At 31.6% G+C, this 27,140-nt stretch overlaps 3 protein-coding genes across 4 annotated transcripts; 1 reads left to right on the forward strand and 2 right to left on the reverse strand.

Moving 5' to 3' along the window:
• Nucleotides 1-236: 236 nt before the first annotated feature.
• On the forward strand, nt 237-10,038 carry LOC130813114 (uncharacterized). Its single transcript, XM_057678848.1, has 5 exons — nt 237-396; nt 7,914-8,010; nt 8,127-8,224; nt 8,786-9,102; nt 9,416-10,038. The coding sequence occupies exons 2-5, from the start codon at nt 8,002-8,004 to the stop codon at nt 9,844-9,846; spliced, it is 855 nt and encodes a 284-aa protein (XP_057534831.1). The 5' UTR covers nt 237-396; nt 7,914-8,001; the 3' UTR covers nt 9,847-10,038.
• A 684-nt stretch (nt 10,039-10,722) lies between these two features.
• Nucleotides 10,723-15,380, reverse strand: LOC130813113 (uncharacterized vacuolar membrane protein YML018C). 2 transcript variants are annotated; one of them, XM_057678847.1, is made up of 4 exons: nt 15,085-15,380; nt 14,149-14,752; nt 13,617-14,034; nt 10,723-11,443 (listed from the first exon to the last, which is right to left on the reverse strand). In XM_057678847.1, the coding sequence occupies exons 2-4, from the start codon at nt 14,719-14,721 to the stop codon at nt 11,142-11,144; spliced, it is 1,293 nt and encodes a 430-aa protein (XP_057534830.1). In that variant the 5' UTR covers nt 14,722-14,752; nt 15,085-15,380; the 3' UTR covers nt 10,723-11,141. The 2 variants fall into 2 exon arrangements, with proteins under 2 accessions (XP_057534830.1, XP_057534829.1); XM_057678846.1 differs by having other exon boundaries at nt 10,724-11,443; nt 14,149-14,860.
• Nucleotides 15,381-16,238: 858 nt separating this feature from the next.
• On the reverse strand, nt 16,239-20,269 carry LOC130813115 (probable serine/threonine-protein kinase PBL25). Its single transcript, XM_057678849.1, has 5 exons — nt 19,632-20,269; nt 18,677-18,855; nt 17,979-18,168; nt 17,266-17,657; nt 16,239-16,870 (listed from the first exon to the last, which is right to left on the reverse strand). Exons 1-5 carry the CDS (start codon nt 19,744-19,746, stop codon nt 16,451-16,453), a joined length of 1,296 nt encoding a protein of 431 aa, XP_057534832.1. The 5' UTR covers nt 19,747-20,269; the 3' UTR covers nt 16,239-16,450.
• Nucleotides 20,270-27,140: the final 6,871 nt, after the last annotated feature.

Consider the following 27,140-nt stretch of genomic DNA (forward strand, 5'->3'; position numbering starts at 1 on the left):
ATCAATTTAAAAGAATTGAATTTTATTTTGATTGAAATAAATATTACATATTTTTTTAAATAATAGGTATTATAAATTTAATTCACATTTATTAATTCTCTTCATTCACACCTAAAAGAGAATGGTCAAAAATAAAACTTACGCGCCAACGACTTGGATACCTTTTCAACTTCAAGAACTTTCCTATGGTTAAAAGAAACAGAATTTAACACGTGTCATAATCAGACTGGTCAAGTACATTCTAGAACATCACAGTTATTTGGAGAAACCATTAACCCAATTCCTTCACTTCCTCTAACTCCGGCCACCTATAAAAACCGCCTCCTTTCTTGCATTTGTCTACTTTTCAAAATTTCGGTGCTTTCCTTTCACTATCTCCCTCCTCCGAAACATACGGTAAGTAATTCAAATCTTTGTTTAAATTTCGCGTTTGTACTTTCGATTAGGGATTTTTTTTTGAATTTTTGATCATCAATTGTAGTTAGATTTGGCGTTTTCGTGTGTCTATGAATGGTCAATTAATAAAATTAGGTATTAGATCTTATTTTCATTTGGGGATTTGGGTTGATCGATATATTTAGGGTATATAATTAGTTTGAATAGTTCAATTTTTTTTATTTTTTTTTTTAAAATTAGGATGCATTATCTCAATTCATAAGTTTGATTAGAGGACATTTTACGCATTTTTATTACTATTTTGTGGTATATGAAAGTGAAAAGTGTTGCATACGAATAATTTGAGATGTTGTATGATTATTTTATATGTGAAGTGCATTTTGTTTGTTTAGCTATAGTCTAATGCTTTGAAATCACCAGAAATCGGATGATTGGAAATTTAAGAATTAGTTAAATTGATGCACCATAGATTTGAGGCCAGTTTGTTTTGATGACGGATGGAACAACGATTTGATTTGGGGTGCATTTGGCTGTTATTGTAAGGTTCTTGTAGTTGTCAATTATTGACTTGAAGGAGGATGAGTTACAGATAAGTGTAAATTAGATTTATCTTTGGTACCCTTGCATCACCATTTTCGATTAGGGAAGGAAGAAGTTCTTTTCGATCTTCTGAATGATCCAAACTGGTAGATCTATACTTCCCAGGCCCTATTAGATGTAACATTGTTGACTTTTGCATTTCTAACATGTTCCGCTTTGTTACCTATGAGAATAATATCAAGTTACAAAATGAATTGTTCTGCATCGTGGGATTTTTGGTGACAAGCTATTTAACTAGAAGGTAGAAATATCTGGCAAATACATCAATACTGCAGTATCCATGGAAGTGTGACTATGTTTTGGACATAAAGTGTGGAGAAAAAGGAGGCTAGAATATAAGAAATAGAACTTGTAGAACTTGTCCAAATAAATTAAAAAGGAGGCTAGAAGTGTGACTATTGGATATTTTCTTGTAGAACTTGTCTAAAGAAATTCCTTTTGATAAGGTTAAGGCTTAACCATATTTAACATTTAGAGCTTTTATTAAGATAATAACAATAACTCAAGTGTAACTTTTAGGGAATGACAATCCTAGCCTTGTTTTTGGGTAAGGTAAAGGCATCAGGTGACTGTTTCTCGACAATTATAGAGAGATTACCTTAGGTAGTTCTTGAATTAAATGGATGGATTATTAACCCATACTTCTGTTATGTATAGGTAATGATTGTAGTTTACAAGCTTACAAGTGATACAAATCTTGAATTGCTTAACCTATGTTGTTAGTCATATCCAAGTGACATTTCTTTTCAATGTCGTATGCCTATTAGACTACTTGAGCTGAATATGAGGCTACACAATATTTTTCTTCACTTCTTCATTTGACCCTATGAGAAACTTACTTTTCTTCTTTAAGAGACTTTTTTAAAGGCAAAATTAGATGCCATCGAAGTTCAAGTATTCACTATGATTTGGATCGGTTTGTATCGTCAATCTCTTATTTTCTCGGTACTTTCGGCATAAGAGGCATTAGGAAGGTTCTAGAATGGTCTAGAGGCTTCTAGACTATTCTAGGGTGTTTAAGAAGTATCTAGAACTAGAGGTATTTAGTACGTTCATGAAGGTACTAGAATATGCTAGAAAGTACTAGCATACTCAAGAAGGGTCTGGAAGGTGCTAGAAGGTTCTAACTTTTTCTTGTAAATACTAAAACATACTAGAGTAGTATAGAATAGTGTGGTGTATTCTAGAGTGTTCTGGGCATGTTCAGAATCTTATAGGTCTTTCTAGACATGTACATACTCTAGAGTAGTGTAAAGCATTCTAGGGAACTCTAGGTTAGGAGTATTCTAGAATAGCTCCAAGGTAAGGGGTCTTGTCTATAAATAGGCTCTTAGGTTCATTTTGGTATTCAAGTTCCAACAAGTTTCAAAAGCTCTTGTAAGCATCTAACTCTCTTATAAAAGCATCCTCTTATCAATACAAAGCCTTTTAACACAAATACTCTCTTACTAAGTCTTTCCTTAGCAAGTCTAATCAAGTTCATCGGCTTGCACACTTAAAGGGTTGAGTTTAAGGCTGAGCTAGTGCAATCGTTAGTCATTGACACTGGTGCCACACGGTCTTCACTAGGTGAATAAGTGAGCCCGTGACATATTGAATTAAGAATACTCTGTTTTCTTTGGGATTTATGCTTTGGATTTATTCTTGTGCTCTTGTATTGAATTATACAACTTAAATCCATACGTTTAGAAAGCAATTGCTACCAAGGAATTTAGATTTTAGTTGTGAAACATGCCCAAGACTTTTTTGGATTGTAAATTGTTGCTTTAATAAACATACCTCATTTTTTGTATGATCGTCACCCATTTGTTGGTGTATATATTTCTTCGCCGTTAAGATCAATTTGTTTATGAGATTAGCAAGTGGGTGGCTCTATGCTTAAATAACGGGATATTGTCATAGTTGAAAACATTTGTTTCTATCCATTAGGAGAAGGTCTTTGAAAAAAAAAGTTGTTGGAAAGGTGTTGAACTCAATACTCCTTATAGTTGTTTAAAGGAAATTCACTTGATATAAGCATATAACTTGATGGATTTGCAATAGTTAACTAACACGAAAAAGCTGTTAAAGTCATATTTGTAGGTACAAGCTAAGCTTAATTTACCATAACAACAATTTAAGAGTCAATCTCCACTTTTTGAGCTAGACATGCAACTTATCCATTCCAAAGTAACATCTCTTACTTTTAGCAAATAAAATACATTTTCTTATCAGCTAAAACACTACCTTCCAGTGCTTTGTATGATCACAATAGATCAAGATGTCATCAAAGAGCTCCTATAGCCTTTTTCTCAACAAATTGAATATAAAAGGCTCGTACAAACTTGCAAGTCCAAATGACTATTATGGGTTTTAATCTACTTATTCGTATTGATAATATCCAACTTTAAGTTCTAGTTCAACAAATAATTCATCATTAATAGGCACATCCATGCACCTAATCTGTTTAGCTTATTCTTTTATTGTTGTCGTTATTTTTTTAATTCTCTTGGTATCTTGATGGTAAATATTTGAAATTGCTTGAACCAACACTTGTGTTTCTTTTATAGGGTTTGTTACAAAAGTAACAACCTTTTTTCTTGTTTCAATCTTCTCTCATCATCGGTCAATGAGACAACTTTTGTTAACAAGATTTGTTTTAACTTAGAAGAAGGTTTTTGTGACTTGGTTACTCGGTGAGTCTGGATTTTATTGCTAAAACTACTAGAAGAGCTGATTTTGTCTGAATGAACTGCCAAAATATGGAGATATGAGTTTATTTAGGGGCAGATTCAACATTTCGTCATTGTTGTCAATTAACGTCACATGAATTTAGATGAGTTGGTAGTAACTCTAGTATTTTTCACTTGAGAGTAAGGTTCAATTTTCACTTTCAGCAACAAAATGTGTTTTTTTTTATCTATTTATTTTGTTTCTAAAAAAGAGGTTTAGGGTTCTTAGTTTACAAAGACAATTTCACATTCCTCTTTACTAGAAAAAATACCGTCAATTGACTATCATTATGTTCTTCAAATATGCATCTAGTTTAAATTTTCTGGTAGTTTTTGTTATTAATTTGGTCTAAATAAAATATTATGGAAGACATTCCTATCTTGAATTACTTCTTTTAGCATAGATGAAGAATATGAACTTTAGTTAAATTTCGTTGATACTTTTTGAACTAATCTATGCAAACTTTGATTTAAATATACACAATATTGATTGTAACTTTATGTAATTAAAAAGCAGAAATGATTTTTTATTTTGGACATTTTATTTCTTCATGATTCTTTATCTTCAATTTTGCATACTTTACTGATTTTTACTATTGGTTTTAACTAGTTATGAAGGTCAAAAAGCTCTCGCAAAGTGTCTAATGGTAGATTTTAAACCTTTAATGAAATTGTGTAAGAAGAATACAAATATTGAGTTATTTTGGCCATTTAAGATTAAATGTTGAAAAGATCTTGATGATCCCCTACATAGTCCCTTCTTATAGTTTTTTGTACTTTTCCTTTCTATTTATACCTAATTCTTCTTTAAATCTAGCACATAAATAATAGTTAATCAAACTTGGCTTTCCAAGATAAAAAAAAATTAAAGCAAAATCAATCATTTTGAATATCTTCAATGTCACACATGAAATACTTTTGAGCCTTTTTAACCCACATTTTAAGAATACTACTCCGAGGTGCTCTAGCCACGTCTGCATCTATCATCATCATCATACCTGATTCTAGAAAGAGTTTGACAATGACAAATCATATACTTATCAAAACTTTTTATTCGTAAATGAAAAGTTCATTTAAGCGTTCTACTCATCATGTTTGCATTATGTATTCATTCTTTCTCTTTTTTAATTGTTTCTTTCATAAAAGTGAAGTTAGTAACCTTTTTTTAACCAAGATGCTAACTCAAAAAAATATTAAATAAAGATGAAGTTAGAGAGAAGAGAAAATAAGACAATGGAGCAAGAGTGAAGTTGAAAATGAACTAGGTTTCTTTGTTTGACAGGAGCTCAAAGGAAGTTAAAAAAAGTGAAAAGTAATGGTAAACGGATTTCAAAAGGAAAGACAAAAATGAATGATCACACGAGAATGAATTATTACAATTATTTGGAAATTTGAGTTTTCTACTTTAATTAACAACCTTTACAAGATTTTAACAAAGTACTTGCAGCGTTTACTTATACTATTCAAAACTTATTTTTTTTGTAGCAACCTCTAATAATCTATATCATCTTGTAACAACTTATTAACTTATGTATTATTGTTTTATGTATATCAAAAGCTTATGTAACAATTTATGTTGTGTGACACTTAAAATTGCTCTATTCTATCATTAGATTTCACCAATCTCTTTTTACTTAACAATTAGGAGACATTGTTTGTAATTTAGTATTGAGGTCGCAAAGCATACGAGTAGGGTAATTTAATCAGTGTACATTGCCTTTTCTATTATTGAATGATTTGTTTCTCTTATATAGTGTAGATTGAGTCTTGATAGTTTGTGCCATAAGGATAAAACTACCTCCCCCCCAACAAAAAAAAAATTCTCTTATTTTCTTGGACTTTTTTTTGGGTACCATTAATTTTGAATTGGAAACCCAAGAATGCAGGGTGTCTTGTTAGGGAGTAATGTGGGTAGTCAAAATCTGTGCAAACTACGACAAAATTTGGAGTGCATGATTCTTTGATATTTACCACTTGTGACAAAATCTCATTTTTAAATAGAGTTTTAGTCATTTTGGAAAAATCCTATGCACATGCTCTGATAATAATCATACATTTCCATGTAATGAAAACAAGTTATTTGCTTCGTGTAGTTCACGTGGTGCATTTATTGATCGACTTATCTTTGTTCCATAGCGTCAATCTAGCTTTGTTGATTGCTCTCGGTAAAGACCTCATCTTGACCTAGATTTCTCATAGATATTAAGGGAAACCATTTTCGACGAGTCACCTTTTTAAAAATATTTTTTGTTGGTTGTCATTAATTTTTGGTTCAACAACAATGAAGCCATTGTTAGAGACTTAATCTCAAAAGATTGGAGTCGGCTACATGAACCATTATATCATTTCTAATGGTCGTCAACGTGGATACTTCTCCATTCATTTCCATTTTTCACAATCTTAATTTTTAATTCTAAATGTTACATTAATAGTTTTTACTCGAGAATCCACGATGTCTTGTTAGGGAGTTATGTAGGTCATCGAACCCTCGAGATTAGTAACAATTTATAGTGCATGATGATGTGATATTACCTTGTTGGGAAAGAAAAAGATTTCTTCCCCCTTTAACAAGTCTGTGGGTAAAAACCATTTGTTACAAAATCTCGTCTTTTGACAAGGTTTGTTGAGATTTGAAGTTTGTCATTGTGTTGGTAATTCTCTGCGCACCCAAATATCATGATGTCCTTTTGTTACTAGTATGCAGTGAATTTAGAAGTAACTAAATATATTAAATTATACAAACGATCATGTTTTGACGTTAAATAGATTTAAGTTGACACAGCCTCATGTTTCATGTTTTGTAAGTTGGAACTTTACGAAACAAAAGAAAACATTTTCATTGATTGATCAAGCTTATTTTCGTGCTCATGGATCTATTAAGCTTAATAATAATAAGCTTTTGCTTTTTATTCAGAAGATTTTAAGCACATTTTAGGATTAGATTTTAGCATCAAATGTTAAGTATATGTTCTTGAGTAGAAGTTCAGAACATTTGAAATAACTCTGCAATGTGTTGTTTAATTATATGAATTTAGAACTTACAAAACCACTTTAGGGTAATGCAGTAATAAATATTTATCCTTATCACTATGAAGGATTATGCACATAGTGCAAAAATAATGGTTGCATCATGCCATCATCGTTTCCTTATCGCTTGCAATCACAATATAGGTTGCGATCATTGCAAAACCATGTACATTATCCGCTGATTTGACTTTTATAGTTGTTATTGCAACACTACTCATACTGTAAAATCTCGGATTTTTTTTGCAATCACTATAGTTATGCATGAGAAAAATCATTGTTTTTAACAAGCTTTTGATGTAAGTTTATACTAACTTCCATTTTCTCTTTAATGACTATTCATAGGCACACAAAAAGGTGTTCATGTATTTTGGCAAAAGAATAGATTTATTGTTATATTTTGCAGTTAATTTCCTTATTTTCATTGAAAGTAGCTCTCTGTGAAACCTTTTTGGATTCTACATGAATAAGAATAAAGGATTCCATGTGTCATACAAATATTGCTTTACAGCAACCAATAATAATGTCTAGAAAAGGGGAAAATGAATTTCATTTGTTGAAGGAGCTTGAAGGTCTTAAGATTCTTGTGCAAGAACTACTGTATTAACAAGACTTGTATACTAATTCTTAGGTTTCGAAAAAATTATATCTATGAAATTTGTTCAATATAAGTGGACAAGATTGTCAGTTCATTATGCAAATGTTTGTATACTTGGTGAATTTCAAGCTGCATTCTGGAAATCTTCTAGGGCATATTTCATCTTTAACACTTTGTTTGGATTGAGGGAATTAGAGGGAAATTAAGGGGAGAGATGTACGATCCTTTGTTTGGATAACAATTTTAGAGTGGAAGGATTTGAAAGGAAGGAATTTGAAGGGATTTAGTTCCTTCCATTAATTAGCGGACAAATCTCTCCAAAAGTGGATAGATTTGAAAGGAGAATGAGTCTTATCTTCCTCTCCTTTCCCTTCCCTCCTAAACAAATAAGAGAAGCTTTCCTCATTATTTTCTTCCTTTCCTTTCCCTCCTACATTGTTATCCCAACAAATTGTAAATGTTTGGATCAAAATTATTCTTATTCCACTCAACTGTGAAAAAACTTAATATTCATCATTTTAATTCAATGTGAATATTGGGATAGTCAACTTTTTGACAATGTTTTGGTTGTAATTTAATGCCAGGTATCATTTTTCGTCTGTTGCGAGTCTGATCAAGTTGATATACACGTAAGTAGACTTCTGTTTAGCTGGTCAACTACCACATCTGAGGATGGCTGAAGTAAGCATTTACCAACATTATATAATTCTCAAATAGTTAGTTACTTTTGTGTCAATGTAAAGATTTGAAGTATTTAGATTGGTGCTGATTTAGTTGTATACCTGTCAAATTTACAGGAGGGTTACAATGTCACTTTGAATGTCTATGACTTGAGCCAGGGACTTGCTCGGCAGCTTTCTACCACATTTCTTGGGAAAGCCATAGAAGCAATATGGTAAGTGACTAAATGTAGCTATTGCAAGTGATCCCACAATATCTGATATGGTGTGTTTCTATAATCTGTAATAAATGTCACTGTTTGCTTATTATGGTACCACTTGAGGTGTAGGACATCAAATGCTGGTGGAATACAGAAATTGTTGTGGCTCTAAATTACAGTTAGCATATTAGATGTCGTATAATGTAATCTCTTCATTCCTGATTGTTTGCCCCTGTTATTTTAACGTGTGCTTTCTGAAGACTTGGATTGGGTGAACCACAGTAAAGTAGAACAATAGAACCTTTTAATGGTTATGAGATGGTAAAGTTGTGGACCCTGCAAATGAAAATGGAAATGGTCCAAGCCAATATAGAACATGGCAATCATATAGTTTTGGAAAGATTGTTGCCTTATGTGTTTATTTTATCAGTTTGAATGGAAAAATGTGAAAGCGCTGGTGTTTAATTGATTTATGGTGTATTCAGTACGCACTTGAGACTTGTTTGCATAAGAAGAGAAATGTACATGGAAGGGAGGGAGTAATTATAAAATCTAACACTTTTAACTTGATTTCAGGCATACAGGAATTGTAGTCTATGGTAAGGAGTACTTCTTTGGTGGAGGAATTCAGCAGGCCCCAGCAGGGGCAACTCAATATGGGACTCCAGTACGAGTCGTGGAATTGGGGATTACTCATGTGCCTCAAGATGTGTTTGAAAGTTACTTGGAGGAAATTAGTCCTCGATACACTGCTGAAACTTACAGTTTGCTCACTCACAATTGCAACAACTTCAGTAATGAGGTTGCTCAGTTTCTAGTAGGCGTATCCATTCCCGATTACATTCTTCAGCTTCCGAATGAAGTTATGAGCAGCCCCATGGGTGCTATGATATGTAAGTTGTGGTTTCATTTCTGTGATAGACCTTTTCTTCTGTCACCTTCACACCTTCTGGAAGCTAGCTTTCTTCTCAATTTAAGCCTTTCACTTAACCTCTATCTGGCTGGATCTTGTTTGTTATTTTTCTCTGTTGTGTAAATTTGAGATGTGGCTTTGGGATTTATGGATCTTATAGCCTTTTAGACCTGTTGTGTTTCATTTCTAAGATCACACCTTGATTTCATTTCTGGACTCGTTAATTTGTTTGGTAATATCAATTACTTTACAATTTACACAATGCTGATGGGCTTTGCCACTGATTTTTACAGTGCCAATGATTCAGCAATTGGAGGCAACTATGAGAGCTGGTGTGGTCCCTCAAGCTCCTCAGTTCAGACCATCCACATTAGGGCAGCTTGCAACAAATGTCAATAGCATTCAGAATTCTACAACTTCATCCAAAGCATCCGCGAGCATTACTAAAGCTCAGGAGCAGTCCAACAAAAAAGAGGACAAAAATACTTGCCAGAAAAGCATAGAGAAGGAAGTGCCTCCAGCAATTTCTCCCAAGGTCGCAAATATACCATCAGTTTCTACGGAAGATCCTCTCGGTAATGCCAGGAACCTAGTGCATGAAGAGATCACCAGAGAATTTGCAGCTCTTATGGCGACAGGGACTCTGAGGGCAAGTGAGGCTGCTGCACTTGCAACTCGTAAAGTGATGGAGAGACATGGAAAATTAAATGTAGCAATGCCTTAGAATGTCTGTCTCACACTAAAGTCAACTTCCTTGAATGATTTTTAGTATCCCATTTGTAGTTGTTTTTACCGTAATCATGAACTGTATAAGATTGATTGGCTCTATTTTAAGAACCAATTCAATCTCATTGAAAATTGAAAACTTACAATGCAATGACCACATCATTTATCATCAAGCTAAGAAGTCATGCTAGAACACTTGTGGAAACTAACAATCAATAAACGGAAATCATTTTATAATGATTGCTCAAATCAAATTTCAGTCAAGGCTGTAGTAAGGGTGTTAAAACGAATTTTGTGAACTTTGCGGTTTACGAATTTTATTCATTCTTTAGGTAATGGTCTTAACATAGATTAATCATCATCTTTACCACTGGCATCATCATGATCAGGAACATTGTTTTGGAATTGACTGAGAGCTAATATCTTGCTAATTATTATGGGGGACTAAGGAGTATATTTTGCTACTTACCTTACTATATGACCCACTAGCTTTAGAATCCAGTTTTCCTTAATGGATCTCCTAAGGGTAGAACTAACTGTTTGTATACTAGTTAGTCACAAAATCAAGATCTGGCAAATTCAACTGAGTTTCATATCGGGTTTGTTGGGTTCAAATCCTATCAGGTCGATATCCCATCAAGACGAATTCGATTTTGAGATAGGTTAAATTTAGATCATGTCATATGTTCGAGCGCAAGTCAAACTCAGGATTTAATAGTTTGATCTTTGGGTCAGATCATGGATCTAGGCGGGAGCATTAGAAAAATTATTGGTTAAGCGGTCAGACCTCATCACAAAATCAAGGAATAAAGCATTGATTCCTCATCATCAATTGGTGTGATCAAAAGATTGATGCACCATCATTATGACAAATCCTATCCATTGAAAATATACTTTTTGAGAAAAAGAATGTAAACAGTATCCCAACCAACACAAAAGAAGGCTAATTTAAAAGCACCAAACAAGATAGTTGAAGCATTATAAATTTCAATCAACTACTATAATTTTTACGTAAAACAGGTTTAAAGATCCCATATAATCTTCTGATATATATACAAATTCAGTGTACAGGCATCAATATAATGGGTGCTGCTAACTGCAATGTAACAGTGAGATACTTCAAAGTTGCTAATTTATAGCCAATCCCTTGTGTTAATTTTGCCGAGATTAGTATCGACACTGTTTTACTTCCTCAGTTGCCATGTTGATCAACAACCTTTGAACTGCAATGGCATTCAGGGTTTAAATCTGCTTAATCTGAGTGGCCAATGTGACAAACGTAAAAAATCAAAATTATTCGGCAGTGTCGTTTGAGACTGGCAGGACATGATTCTGAGAATCAGATGGGTTTTCTAGCTCCAAGGTAACTTGCTTGGACCTATTCAAAACATCAGATGGGGCATTGATGCCTGCAAATCCAACCATAACAGCAGCAGCTCCAATGTAATCAATTGCATTGGGGGCATTACCGATCAGTGTATCAACCAAAGCTGCTAATGGAATCTGAATCGTGAGCCCAGCTGTTGCCACCGTTGTTGTGGTCAAAAGAACGGCTTTAGCCCATAAGTAGTCACTCAGAACATTATCAAGTAAACCTGAAATCAAGTGCACAGTAACATATTTGTCAAAATAGGTTTTACCATTATGAAATCAAGTGCTATTGTTCCATAAAATGCTTTAACTCGACTTGTGCGTGTATCTTGATCATTGGGAGACCCGACTCCGTGAACAATAGTTTACTACAATTACTCGACTATTTCACCCACGCAAAAGAAACTAACGGCTTGTTTGGTAATCGATATTAAATGGTGGAATGGTAATGAAAATTTCATGTAATTTTGGTGAGAAAATCTCTAAGGTAGTGTTTAAGAACAATCATTTCATTTTAACTCGTAGATTTCAATTATAAACTCATGAATGAAGTATTTGAGAATGAGAAGGTTAGAAAAGTCATTTTCAAATCCTCATCTTTAACCACTTTTATAACAATGGTGGATTCAACTCAAATCCAAATTTAAATTTTTTTTATTTGTCAAACACTAAATTTGAGTCAAATCTATATTTTCAAATAAAATCTATCATTCCCAAACATAGCATAAATAAGTTTATGGTCATGTTTGTTCTGCTTCAATACTTATTTTCTTCACAAAATTCATTCCAACACATTATCCTTAGGAGCGGTGGTATTAAGTGGTGATGAAAAATGTTTTTTGATCAAAGAGCAGCAAAGATAAAGATCATAAACAGTAACAGCGGCGGGCACTATCACACAAACAGCCAATTCTCAATGCAGTGTTTCAGTTTCACTATACCAGATCAGCCCCAGGTCACACCAGTATGGTAGTTGCTACTTTCTGGCTTGCTCCTTGGCTATGTCTAATCCTCAAATAATACAAGACTATAAAAATTCACGCAAAAGATCATCCACAAGACAGATACAATGCCTCAACAACCACTATCGTCTTTCTTGACGCCTTAAATTTTCTGGATTCGACAATTTCAGCTAGTGGAGTATAATAAAATGACTCATTAAATAATTTTTGCTTCTTATTTACGTGAAGTTGCAGTTGATGCTTCCAATCAAGGGTCAATCAGAAACAACCACTTTGTCATTACATAAGTAAGGTTGTTTACATCCAACCCTCTAAATGCCAACTAGGCAGGATCCACTTGGCACTAGGGTAATGACATGTTGTAATAAGTTGAGATAACTTCAGTTTAGAAATACAAATTGATTTAAGAGCCATCATAGTTTATATAACTTTAGTTTCACATCCCCTCTCCCAATTTCTCCTCAAAGGTTATTACAACAAACTCCAACTTTCAACACCCCACCCCCTAATAAAGGTTATGAATTTCCCACATTTGAGAATTTTCATCATAAACATTGAAAATTCCAAAACCAGTGATTCTTGAGGAATTTCCATCCAAAAACCAAATACCTTCCTCTAGTGTAGACACTTCAAAAACAAGAACAACAAGTTGTCCAAACATATCCTAAACTCCACAGCTAACATTTTCATCAAGATTAGACTTGACTAATGTCAATCTTGGATTGTTAGAATATTTTATGTGCTTAATTCTGATGAACCTAGGCTTAATATCAACTCCCAAACCCTTAATTGAACAAGCGATAACATGCAACACTAATGAGCTGATAGGACGTTCACCTTTTCATAAGAAAATAATGATACATCAAATACAAGAAATATTGTGCATTAACAAACTTCCTATTCTGACAGCCATTTAAAGTCACTGTCCATATAACCTAAAGATCATTAACTTTCTTTCGGGCATTTCGCAATAAACAAAACAACAGAATTTTAATCCTTCACGAAGCAATAACATGAGCAATTTAGTGAAAGTTGAACACAATCCTTTACTGCCACTCTACCTTACAATTTAACATAACAAAGGCGTTCAGGCACAAAAAGCTGTTTCTCTCCTCAGATACTAAGTCTATAATTCCAGAAAATTTATGTGGAATAGTCCTAGTGATATTGACATGTTTATTCGAAGCAAACCATGAACAGTCATCAAGGGGTTTCAGAGAGTGACATTTACTATCGCTGTATCACATATACAAAAGCCAGAATGATTAACAAAATAAGTCTTACTATCTGAAAGAAGTGGTATGGCATGTTGTCCTATTGCATAAATAAGTAATCTCAACTTCTGAAATAACGGAGACACGTAACCATCAAAATATCCACATAGTCATAGGTTTTAAGACACAGGCATATTCAAAAAAGATGATCAGAAAGATACCTTTGCCCACAATCAGGCTGAATTGCTTCCAGGTAAAGGTAGTAAAAGCCTCCAACTGGGTGAAATGCAATAGAAGCATAACCGGAAGGAAAATCATCATGTTGAAAAATCCCAAAAATCCCAGAAACTGTGCCATGCTCACTTGGCCGCTTTTCTCATCATCAGGAAACTTCTTACGAATGAGAGTTATATATACAGAATATAAACCAGCAGAAGAAAGTGAAAGAATGTCTCCAAGTACAGGATTTGAGCTGATAACACTTTTTCCTGTTTCTGAGTCACCTAAACTCACAATGATTGTTCCTCCCATGCAAAGTAGTACACCTATGAACTTCAACCAAGTAAAATTCTCACCCAAGAATGCCATAGAGAGCAGAAAGGTGAAAAGGCTAGAAGATGTGCTCAAAATTGTATTTGACTGCAGACATAAGGAAATCGATACATATTTAACCAATGTTCTTAAAACTACACATATAATTCAAAACGCACGAAAGGGAAAAAAGAAACTTATAGGTAAACGAAGGTTTCTTACAGTGACGGTTGTATACTTCAGTGAAAGGTTAAAGGTCAGCTGTGCCAAAAACCAAAATGGGCATACCAAAAGGCTGATTCTTGCTACCCTAGCGCGTGTCCAGCGTCCCTTTAAATCCAGCTGTTTATCAGGATCTTCAGAAACTTTAACTCGGTCTAAAAATTCATTTTCCACCTCATATGCAATAAAATTTGGCTCCGAATCTATTTCCATGGAATTTCGATTAGTTCCTTCTTGGTCAGTATATATATGGGAATGCACACTACTTGTTGGTTCATCCAACTCATTTTTTTCGAGAAGAATGACCTCTTCCGATTGCCCTAATTCTTCCAAGCCAACATCCTCTTTCTTCCTCCAAAAGCAAAATTTCCCGCTGTAACCTTCCAAAAACCTTGATGCTTCCACAAGAGGGATGTAGATTATAAACAATGAATTGCAAATGTATGTGATTAGGAAGGGGGAAATTCCATCATCCACAACAGATTGAACTACATAGCTAGCAGCAATCCATATGGCGGCTACCGCTACAATGTATATCAAACCTACAATCCATTTCCATGTCTCATTTCTCATAGTCCACCAACCTAAGCTATAATACTTTCTCCTACTCAAGATTGCATCAAATCAGCATCCCCAATTATATTTATATTAGCATCAAAACTAAAAACTACTAAACCAATTGATCTTAAAGCACAAAATGATCACTTGTGACCTGTATTTTGCACAAAACAGGCATATTTAAAATCAAGAACACTATCGAAATTAATACTTGATACAACAATCAAAATACACATCTCAGATTATGAAAAATTAAGCAACAGAAAATTATCTTTCTTTCGATAAAATCCAAACAAAAGAAAAACGGCTCCACCTTTATACCCATCGTATCAAAATTTTGAATAAACACTTAAGAGCACAAGAGATTGGAAAATATACCTCTAATGGAGATTATCACGGAAATTTATGAAGTGATTTTTGTTAAGATCGGACCTTTCTCAGGTAAACTTAGAAGCGCTCGCTTAAATCAGAAACAACAATGCAATCCACAGATTCGAAGAAGGGAAAAGAATCTGGGAGAGAGGAAATCAGGGTTTTGATTCAAGAATCCAACAATGAAGGATGATACAGAAGTCAGAATCGAGGACAAAATTTACATGCCCCTAGAGTTTGCTAACAATTTATAGTTTTGAGCAACTATTATATTTGAGAACGTCGGCATTCTTTCGCACAATGAAAATAAAAAATGAGGGTTTTAAACCATTAAAAATTTCATTTGTTATTTTTATTTATTTTTTCAGATTTTAATGTAAATTTAAAATAAATAATTTAAATTATGTGTTTTTAAAATTTCTAAAAGGTTGATATTTAAAAAGTAATATTGAGATGAATTTATCAATATCTTATATGATTATACTTTTTTTATAGATGAATAAGAAATTATGTTCAAAGTTTGACATTAAAATTCATAAAATCTATTTAAGAAGAACAAATGAAATTGGAAAGAGTATATTTTAAATAAAATGGACATTTTAATTAATTTAATTGACTATAATTTAATTTAGAACTATCTTATAGCAAAATTGTATTAAATGAGAATTTATGTGGAGTATAATTTTTAGTTTGATCTCGAATAAAATAACTATAAAACTTGTGAATATGTATTGATGGTATGATTTCATAGACGAGGATTAATAAAAAAAAAAAGTATTAGATTATATTTTTAAGAAGATTATATAGAAAACTAGGTGGGATAGGTACAACAACAATAATGTTAGTCTTAGTTTTTAAAGATTAGAGTCGGCTATATAAACTAATATATCATTTTTAATAGTCGTCTACATTAATTTTTTTTTTCCATTCATTCATATTATCAACCATCCAAATTTGTTAGTTAAAAACATAAGAAATTGTGCATTCCTCCCTATTTCCTACTCTTATTGTCGACCTAGTTTAACGTGTTCAATGTTCTTTTGAGAACTTCAATTGCTAGTTCCAATTCAGTATTTCTTCTGCAAATGCTTCATATCTTAGCTCAAATTCAGCTAAGGCTATCAATTTCCAGTATATCACACGAATTTAGGTCATTCAAATGGCAAATAAAGATGTTATTTACAAAATTTGTTGCATAATTGAGCGTTTCCCCCTCAAATATGAATCATGTCCAAAAATGTAGAAATTGAAAACACAACATTTTTCTCATATATGTAATATGCAATTGCATCTTGTCAACTTCGCAAACCCGAACACAAACACACTGCAGACTCATAGCGAATACGAACTGCAGGGCGGATAAAATTATTGATCAGCTCACTGCAGGGAAAATTTTTAGTGTTTTGAGATCAACACACGATGAGCTTTTGCTAGTAGCACGAGATATAGCAGTGTGGGTAGAACCCCATTCCATGGCTTCAGCTAAAGCTCGTTGGCGGTCTTGATACTCATTATCTTGGATTTGAGGGTTCAAACACTCGGTATAATCAGTGTACTCGGTGTCAGGAGACGAATTGCCGGAGGGAGAATTACAACCATTTTCTGAGCTTAATGTCAGATAATTGAGGGCAGTCACTACATCACTCATGAAAGGCCGCGCTGTTTCTTCTTCTTGAAGGCACATTGCTGCTATTGCCACTGCCTGGTTTAGACCTTTCTCTGGATAATCCCCTCCTAGAAGTGGATCTGCCAACTCATGGTATTTGCTTGGATTACCTAAATATGCTTGTGCCTGCATTCATATTTAACAATTCTTAGAATGTATGATGTAGGAATTATGATAAGAATAACTGCTAGTATTGTATTTTTCAAAGGATTCAATATTATTGGGGGGGAGTGCGGAGAAATCAACTGAATCAAAGTTTAAATGAATGGCTAAAGCCCCTAGATACTTGGAAGCCCTTCGGACTAGAAGTGTGGATGCATCACTGACCTCTTTTTATCTAGTGGCGGATACATTAAAGGGCATGGCACTCCCAAGCCCCTTACTGCATCCGCCACTAGTCATGTTGGCTTTGATATCATGTCAAGAAACCAACTCCGTCAAAAGCCTAAGCTGATGGTTGAAGCCCATTGCTATGTTTTAGTATATGCTATCAAAGGGTGAGTGAAAAGGCAAGAACTCACCCAAGTGATAAGATTCTGCTCATTACTTGGTCTGTTGGTGTCGATAGCTCTTCGACCGGTAATTAGCTCAAGTAAGACAACTCCATAACTATACACATCCGACTTAGGTGTCAATTGACCAGTCCTTTGGTATTCGGGTGCACAATATCCATATGTTCCCATAACTCTGGTTGAAACATATGCTTTGTCTCCTGTAGGACCTAACTTTGCTAGTCCAAAATCAGAGAGTTTAGCATGAAAATCCTTCTCTAGCAAGATATTAGATGATTTCAAGTCCCTGTATATGACCGGAGGATTTGCTTTATCATGAAGATATTCTAGACCCTTGGCAGCATCCAAAGCAATCCTCATTCTTTTGTACCATTCTAATGGTCTTTGTTCTTGTGGAATATCTGCATATATAGTTTTTCACACATTACAAACCCATACATATGAGGCAAGTAAATGTCACACAAAGGGGTATTTGGCTAAATAAATTATTGGACGATTTTAGCATACTTAGTTTTACAAACATATGGTTGGATGGTCAAACTATCTAATACTAGTATTTGGTAATTAATTAGAACAAGCTGTTTACACCAACGTGTTCAAAATTAGTTGGTCGAATCTGTTACTCCAATCACTTATTAGCTATCAGCCATTTGCCAAACGCCCCCAAAGTAACTTATGGTTTCATAATCAAGAGAAAGATAGCTAATAGGTATATAATTTACCAAGTAGATGGTCTTCCAAAGATCCTAAAGACATGTATTCATACACTAAGAGCCTTTGATCTCCATCAGCACAATATCCAATAAGATTAACCAAATTTGGATGATGTAAAAGGCTAAGCATCAGAACCTCTACAAGAAATTCTCTGTTCCCTTGTACTCCATTTCTATCAAGTTGCTTTACTGCAATAGTCTGAAACAAAAGTCCCCAATTACTAACCCTACTATAATGTTCATAAGAAAAAAGTGAATATTGAAGAAAAACTTGAATTCACACAAGGCAGAGTAAAAATCCACTATAATTTTAGAAGTCATGTTTAGGTCAATTACTTTAAGTTACTGGGGCTAAAAAATAATTACTCCCTCCGTTTCAAATTAGTTACAACATTTCTATCTTTTAGCTATTAAATCTTAAAATCTAACATAATATAATCCCCTATCCTACTTTATGAATATATTTCATACATTTAAATCAATAACCCTCAATCTAGTGCACTTAAACCATCTAATTCTAAGTTTCTTTACCCATTTATAAAATCCAAAAAAGTAGCACAAAACACTATACATCAACTAATATGGGACCGCAAAAGCAAAAGTAATGTAAATTAATATTGAGACTTCACTAAAAGGTTTGATGTGATAAGGTATCTTGCATATGCCCAGCTCTACTCACTGGATTCAGTTGTCAGAAGCCAGTATACCTGTCCTGTTGAAAGTTGGCCTCTGTATACTCTTCCAAATCCACCTTCACCTACCAAACATTCCGAACGAAAATTCTTTGTTGCATTAGCTAGTTCTCTGAAAGTGAAAGTCTGTGCTGCTATATTATTTTCCTTACTGTCCTTGCTTTCCTTTAATTTACTGTTAGCTGGCTGAGTTTCTACAGCACAACAATAAAATAAGTAAAAAGCAAAAAACTATAAAAACAATTGGAGAATTTAAAGGAAATTGTGACAGTGATCCAGTAGATATACACAAAAACAATCTCAAACATCAACTGTGTTAACAAAATATGATTTTAGTAATGGTATGATTGTAGGAATAACCCACTAGGCAAACAAAGCTGAATACCAAATAAAGTGGAGGTGGGAAGGTGACGGGAAGAAGATAGGTTAAATGTCAGTTAGATAAAAGGTAATTTTGAGAATTCAAAAGCATAGAGTAAAAATGTCGCAATTGTAGTAACTAAATGGTGATGCATTAACGAGAGTGATGCGTTTATCAAACGCCTAAACATCAGTCAAAATCATAAGATATCCGTCCAAAATGCGTATTTTTACACTTTTATGACGCGAAAAAAACTTTTACAATGCGGCTGCGACCTTGCTTTTAAATTATACTCAAACTTTAAAGTAATACTTGAAGAAATCCGATGAGATGATTACAATGCTTGGAATTTTTGATTCTTAGTGGCTATAAGCCTATTACTTGTAAATATTAAACTTTGCAACTAACTTAAATCTCAAGGTTAAATCATCAAGTTTCGCGGTTTGTTAAGCTCAAAATCTATTATATAACCGACTTTTATGTAATGGAATGACCTAATTTTCATTCCATAATAATGTGGTAAAAAAATAACATGAACAATAATTTGTAAATTGTAATACTTCATTGATTGTTAGCTAAATGATAAAAAATGGAGATATTAAAGCTTACCAATCCATTGATTGTTTAGCATAGAAGAACCATTAGAACGTACATCTCCAAGTGGGCTATGGAACCTCCTTGATGCTTTCTTTCTGTGTGAGGAAAAGCATGGAAAACAACTCATTCTCACCTTTCTGGAAATACCACAGAAATTATATTTTATAGGAGTATAAACTTTAGATTATCTATTATCTATCTTCAAATTTTTTCCGTCAATATCAAAAATGATAATGTGAAAGTTTAATTTGATTCTAGGCCTTTTGTCAAACAGAATTCATGCAGCTGATCGAAATATACATTGCATTCAATTGACGTTAGATTTGGTGAGGTTGCAGAAATTGTAATTGGGATTTGTGGGCGTGAAAACAGAGAAAATGGTTGAAAATTTACCAAAATTTGACGAATCAAGAACAAAAAAGATGAACAATGTAAGAATAAGAAAACAACAAAAAACTCGATTATAAAAAAGGAATAGAGATGGATAACAGAGAAATGGAATCAACAATGGAGGGAGGAAAGAAGAGAGAGAAGATGAAATGAAGAAGAGCAAGAGTTGTTTGGGTTTGAATTATCGCCGAAAATGGAGGCACGAATTTAGGATGTTTTTGGGTTATGACGTGGGTGCCAAATTGTATCGTCTTAGATTTGGCGGGTATTTTTCTACAGCCCTCCTTACACTTCATACTCTAAGTTTAGGGCGAAGCTAGATGGCGGGCCCGGTCTATAAGTTAAAATATAGTCTACAACTTAAAATATAGTATCCAATAAGGCTTATTGTATAATTCCTCCTTTGCACTATTTACTCATCATCTTTAATTTGTGATTAATTCTTAATCTATAAGTTAAAACATAGTCAAGTGGTATTTTTTATTTGATTTGTCTCGAAACAAAGAATATTAATATCAAAATTTTATAATTTTTTATTATACATAATTAGAGTTATTAAAGATTGAATTAATGCATTGAACTACGTAAAAAAGCAAATATTACAAATAAGTTGGAACAGAGGAAGTATTTAACTCAACCTTCTTAATAATTTATAATATTATTATATAAATAACTGATTAAATGCATATAAAGTTTTACGGTCAAAATAATAAAAGATAAACTCGAGGTTTTTGGTTCAAATTTGAGCAACTTTAATTTTTAATCCCTTTTAACTTTTCAACTCTTTAACTATGAAATTTTTGAATTTTCAACTCTTTAAAAACAAAACCAGATTCTTAACTCTTTTTTTTTATTTTTTTAATTTTTTAAAACTATTTTGCTAGTGTATTAGTCATTTGGCTTATTCTTTTGTTACTGTTCGATAATTTTTTTCTTAGTGTATTGATCATCTCATTATATTTTTTATAGTTTATCGGTCACTTAACTAGAATTTTTTTCAATAGGATATCTTTCATTTTACAATAATTTTCGCTAACTATAATTAAGTCTAAATTTTCAAAAATAAAAAATCAATCATTTTAACTATATTTGTTGTTAGTATATTAATCACCCGACTATAATTTTTTTCACCAAGGTTTCTTTCATTTGATTATAATTTTTCATCAAGCCCCCCTATTTTCAAACCGGATGGATCGAGACTGATGGATTAGCCGCCAAAAAGATCACTCAAGCTTTTTTAAGTTACAAAAGTTTGATTATTTTATAAAACAATTTACAAGTAAACTTAGTTAGACAAACTTACTCGTGGGTATTTATTTTGTAACGTAATTTTGACATACAAACTTGACTAGTCTAAATTTGTAATTTTTTTTTTTATTTTTTTTATTTTTTTACCAAATATGTTGTTCATCCACCTGTTTAGCTGGTTAAACTTTACAGACAACTCATTCATATTTTCTTCTGCATACACAACTCTAGAAGTTATCAAAGTTCTAGAAGTACAAAGGTAAAAAAAGGAAAGAAAAGAAAAGGAAATAAAAAAAAATTACAAAATCATGAATAATGTGAAATTGAGAGCATCAATTAAAAATGAATGAAAATATATATTGAAGTTGGAATTAACATCAATTTTGAATTAAAAGAGTAGAATTCTTGATTAAAGAATGATTTTTGATACTCAATTAATATATAAGGATATCATTCCATAAATGACAGGTAATTATTTCTACATAATAAATAAAATTCAATAAATATCAAAGATATATTAGTAAATCCTATAAATAAATTAATGATATTCTTCCTATTACAATTAAATAAATAACCATGAAATATATGGAAACAAATCCTTTATTGTTACCATATGAATTATATACCGAGCTATTTACTAAAAATTCAGTAGAAGTATTTAAAAATCATATTTTCTTCTTATAATTCTCTTTGTGAACAAATTTATTGACAACAACTACAACAAGCCAAAGTATTAATCTTAAAAGATTATAGGTCGACTACAACTTACATGAACCGATATATTATTTTAGGGGTCGTCCACATGACCCTTAATCCTTCTTCTCCATTATTCATTTTGAATAATTACTATCTCAACTTATAAGTTTAAATTGATTTTCACATCTTTTTCTAGTTTTGCCCTCTAGATCATATTCGGTCTTCTTCGCCCTCTGTTTAATTTTTATGACTTTTTGTATCTTCATTACCGGTTCATTAATATATTTAAGCACATGTCCAAATCATCTTAAACGAATTATCTTTTTTTTCTTAATTTTGCGACTTTTAAACTCTTTTATATTCCCAATTCAAATTCTATCACTCAAACTATATCCGCTCTATGCATATAGATAGTAATTTCACATATGGTAACATTAATGTATTTGATTGTCGTTATACTAGTTAACTAGATAATGCCCCTACGATGCACAGTTTTATTGTTCTAACATATTTGTATAAATAAAAAATTTAAAATTTATGGCTTTATGTTTTATACATCTCAAAATATCCTATATTTATTTAGTAAATAACATTATAAAGATTTTATAAATAATTAAAAAAATAAAACAAAATATATAATTTTTTAATACATTAAATAATGTGACCTAAAAAGTAAAAAAATCAATATGGATAATATTATAGTTATAATTAGAAAGTAAAATAGTCAAATATATAAATTATTAGTCATAGTAATAGTAACAATAACATCATATTACACGTAAGTAATTTTAAAAAATTTTAACAAAAAATATGTTTCATTTTAATAATAGTTATAGATAGATTCTTATCACCTATAAAGTCTCTTTAGTGAGTACAATGTATCCATTTGTATATCAACATACACGTACAAAACTACGTATTCTATCCATCTCAAAATGAGTGTTGTTTCACTTTCAGCAACCTTATCAATAAATCATTCTTAACTACAATTATTTATTCAAATATTAATTGCAAGATTTCAATTGATTTCAAATTCTTTCCAAAAATTAAAGTTTGCTTTAATAATTTTTCATAATCTGTTCCATTCATTTGACATTATTGTTCTTTTTGAGTTATTCTTTTCATTTTACATTATTTTTATTTTTGCTATTAGACCTCTTATTTTTGTTTATTTACATTCATATACCTTAACCCTCTTTTAATTTTATTCATACAATTTAATCTATTTTTATTTATTACTAAATATCTTTTTTTTTTCTTAAAAATATCTCATTTCTCTTTAATGCTATATCAAAGTACATAGAACTAATTATAGTCAAAGTTTGAATTTCTAAAAAAGGAAAGAACACAATAAATTAAAAGCAATTAATATAATAAAAGTCATTCATATATATTCATAAACACATAATAATCTATACATAAAAAAACAAGAATAATCTCTTATCTCCTCCACCAAAAAATATTTCCAACCACAAAAAAAAAAAAAAAAAAAAAAAAACCCAAAAAACAATGAATACCCACAAAATTCTTACAAAATTTATGCTATTAATTCTTACAATAATCATAATTTCAACAAATAATGGACCAAAAATACAAACCCATGCAAAACCAATATTCAAAGATGTGAAATACCATGTTGAAGTGATGAATAATTTGTCCAATGCAACACTTGATTTGAATTGTACTGGTGATGATAGATATTTTGGTCTTCAACATTTGGCTGTAAATACCAATTTTACTTGGTGTTTGTACACTGCTTATTTCCAAACAGTAAGTTATGATTGTGATGCAAAATGGGCAAATGGACATCTTAAATTTAATGCATTTAAGGATACTAAAGATTTTGTTGATGATGGTTGTGGTGGTAGACATTGTATTTGGAAGGCAACTGATTTTGGTTTGTATTTGTATCAAATTCAACAAAAGAAGTTTGTGTTTAAGTTTGGTTGGGGTAATAACAAAAATTGAGTGATAAATATATTAATTCATGTTGAAGAATTGAAGTGGTAAAAGATTGTGCATGCCTCAAGTTTTGAATAAGAATTGTAATTTAACAATTATGTACTTGTGTTAGACAACATCTAAAATTTTTCACTTTGATTTGTGTTATGCAATTAGGGATGGTCGTGTGTCGGGTCTGAGTTGGGTCATTTCGGATTCGGACCCAGAATTCAAAAGCTTTAATTTATGGTGGACCTTTATCCAGAATCAGACCGACTTAGGGTTTCAGTCCTAAATGAATTTTGATTTAATTATTCATAATGAATTTTTTTTACATTTTAAATGTTTTATTAGTACTAAAATGAGTCTTATAAACATAGAAATAGATTAAAAATAAATTCAATATTAATTTTGGATTGTAATAAGTCGGGTCTAGAACGGGTTTGACAGACCTAAAAAGAGTCCAATAGATTTGAGTCTTAAATGTGTCTAGAGAGGGTATAGGTCTAAAGGCTACATACATTAATTTTTTTGGACCTGGATGAAATTGAACGCGAATCTGCTAGATCTCAAAATATTTAAACCTAAACCCTAAAACTAGGAACGAGTTTAGGGCGGCTCAAATAGAGACATATCAAAAACATTGGAGATTGTTTGATTGCAAGGTAATTCCTTAAGATCGTTGAACTCTCCAATTTAGTCGTGAAGTTATAACCAGTAACTTTAATAAAGTATATTACATATTATAGTGCTACAATAATTTAAATAAAGAATATTATAACTAGTTGCAAAACTTAATCAATAATATCAGAGTCGAATTACTTATCAATAAAATAATTTTGTAAAATATTTTAAGCCGATACAAATGTTAAATAAAAAGCGACAATACTATGAAGTAGAATAGTATAGAGCTCACTAGCTTATTAGGAGTATTACAAAATAAATTTTATTGGACTTAATAAGCAACTCTAATTAGTTTTGTTGAATTGGTGTATTTATTAGTTTATGTATTTAAAAGATAGGATTAAAAATATTAATTTTCAAACCTATTCTTATATAGGAAATTAATGATTTTTCGTAAAATTAATTTTGCTTTATTATTATAATGCTTTATTAATTAGCCTAAAAATAAAACACATGAAGTTTGCAAGCTTCAAGGTCCGCTCCTTAGAAGTTTCGCCATTTACTACCAAGTTAAAAACAATAATTGTCCAACCTTTTTCTTATAAAGGAAATTAATAAGTTTCCATAAAATTAATTTTACTTCATTATTATAATGCTCTATTAATTAGCGTAAAATAAAACACATAAAGTTTGGAAGCTTGAAGGGGTGGAACCCCGCCGCCTTGGCCCACTTTTAGAAGTTTCGCCATTTACTATAACATAATCCTAAATTAAAAATATTAGGGCCTATTTGATGGATGGTATTAAAGGGCGGTAATGGTAATAAAATTAAGTAATAAAAAATTTGGTTGTTTGGATGCTTTTAATGGTAATGGATGGTAATAAAATAAGGTAATGAAATTACCAAAAAGAGTAATTTTAATTACCATCAAACAACCTGGTATTAGGCTGCAATGGTAATGAAGTATTACCGTGGTAATAAAATAAGGTAATGTTGTTTCAAGCTGAAGAAAAAAAAATAATGAAGAAAAAAAAATAATGAAGAAAAAAAGGTAATGTATGTAATTATCCAAAAAAATATTATTATTAAAAAAAGAATCATTAGATAGAATAATTTAGATACAATAATGCTTTTAGATACAAATATACAATAATGAAACTAAGAGTCATTACCATTTTTTATTACTAACAACCAAATGCAATCAATGGAATTTTATCTTCCATTACCATTCTTTAGTCATGCACACCAAACAAAGAATCTTCATTACCAATTCTCATATCCATTCCTTCATTATTATTGCCATTACAACATTTCATTTTCATTACTTCATTACCATCAATCAAACGGGACGTAAGTTTTAATTGAATTAATTTGATAAACGTGGACTCTAAAACCCAAGTAATATACAATAAAAGCAAAAATAATAAGGAAGCTAGTCATTTAATAGAGGAAGATGCGATGTTGAGACAAGTTGAGAAAAAAGCCAAAATAAGTGGGAGTTGTGAAGAAAACGACGGTGAGAGGACGTCCAAAATAAGCAGATTAGCTCCTTATACGGGCGACTAGCCAACTCCATTATGCTATACTTTCATTTCATTTCATTATTCAACAAATGAGCATCATTATCTGGCAATATATATTATATACACCTCCACTTGTATGAGCTCGTCTCATGGTGAAATGATTTTAAAATAAAAAATTCATAAGCTAAAAGTTTCTATTAATAAACTATCTAATCCAAGTATAAGATAAATATATGTCTTATGTTGAGACCGTCTCATATAAAAATTTGTAAATTATATAATATATGTTCTCAATCTCATAAAATTAAGGAAATATGGTTTAAATAAAACAAGAGAAAATTACAGCTAACAAGGATTTAGCGTTTTAAAACTTGTTCCACGTTATTTTAGTGTGTAAGGATGTAATAAAAATAATTAATTATTAATAATTATATTTAATTGTACTTGTCAAGTAAGAATACTTACTAATCCTGTTTGTTAAAGTTATTGCTACAGGAAATGTTAACGGAAGTTAAGAAAAATAAAATATTTTAGATTTAAATTAAATATAGGAAAAGTGGAGACCAAACATTTAAAAAATATTAAAAAAAAATTAGTGGAAAAAATATGAAAACCACAACTATTAAATTTTTTTAAATAAAGCTAGTGGGAAATATTTAGGAACCATAATCAATATAAAAATATTAAAATGAAATTACTGAAAAATATATAGAAATTAAAATAAAGATAAATAAGATTAATTTTATCTAAAATTTATAATATAAATAAAAAATTCTTTATCAAAACAATAAATAAAACAACCTAAAACAACTTTAAAGAAGAAAAAAAATAAATAGAAATAGTAAGTAAAATAATATTTGCTAAATAAATTGATAGAAGACTTTCTCTGTTTAGTAACATGTAGAGTGATGGTTGGTGGGGGCACTGTAGCAGCAATAAGAAGCATCCAATACTTTCTGATTCCCTCAATTTATCTAACAGAAACATCGTCTCTACTCAATTTGTATTTGGATTTTCTCCGGTTATCTTTATTATTACTCCCAATAGTCGCCAGATCTCTGATCTCTTGCATTATTTTTCCTGTTTTTGCTCAATTTC

The sequence above is a fragment of the Amaranthus tricolor genome, chromosome 5, assembly GCF_026212465.1.
Source record: "Amaranthus tricolor cultivar Red isolate AtriRed21 chromosome 5, ASM2621246v1, whole genome shotgun sequence".
NCBI classification, from domain to species: Eukaryota; Viridiplantae; Streptophyta; class Magnoliopsida; order Caryophyllales; family Amaranthaceae; genus Amaranthus; species Amaranthus tricolor.

What these genes read in the sequence shown, in the direction of transcription:
- LOC130813114 (XM_057678848.1), top strand. An exon ending in AAAGCCATAGAAGCAATATG is followed by an intron (nt 8,225 to 8,785) that starts GTAAGTGACTAA and finishes ACTTGATTTCAG; the next exon opens with GCATACAGGAATTGTAGTCT. An exon ending in CCCCATGGGTGCTATGATAT is followed by an intron (nt 9,103 to 9,415) that starts GTAAGTTGTGGT and finishes TGATTTTTACAG; the next exon opens with TGCCAATGATTCAGCAATTG.
- LOC130813113 (XM_057678847.1), bottom strand. Translation starts at nt 14,721, where the DNA reads ATGAGAAATGAGACATGGAAATGGATTGTAGGTTTGATATACATTGTA. An exon ending in TGAAGTATACAACCGTCACT is followed by an intron (nt 14,035 to 14,148) that starts GTAAGAAACCTT and finishes TTATGTCTGCAG; the next exon opens with TCAAATACAATTTTGAGCAC. An exon ending in CAGCCTGATTGTGGGCAAAG is followed by an intron (nt 11,444 to 13,616) that starts GTATCTTTCTGA and finishes ACTTGATTTCAG; the next exon opens with GTTTACTTGATAATGTTCTG.
- LOC130813115 (XM_057678849.1), bottom strand. Translation starts at nt 19,746, where the DNA reads ATGAGTTGTTTTCCATGCTTTTCCTCACACAGAAAGAAAGCATCAAGG. An exon ending in GCCAACTTTCAACAGGACAG is followed by an intron (nt 18,169 to 18,676) that starts GTATACTGGCTT and finishes CTTTTGTTTCAG; the next exon opens with ACTATTGCAGTAAAGCAACT. An exon ending in AGCAGAATCTTATCACTTGG is followed by an intron (nt 16,871 to 17,265) that starts GTGAGTTCTTGC and finishes ATATGAATGCAG; the next exon opens with GCACAAGCATATTTAGGTAA.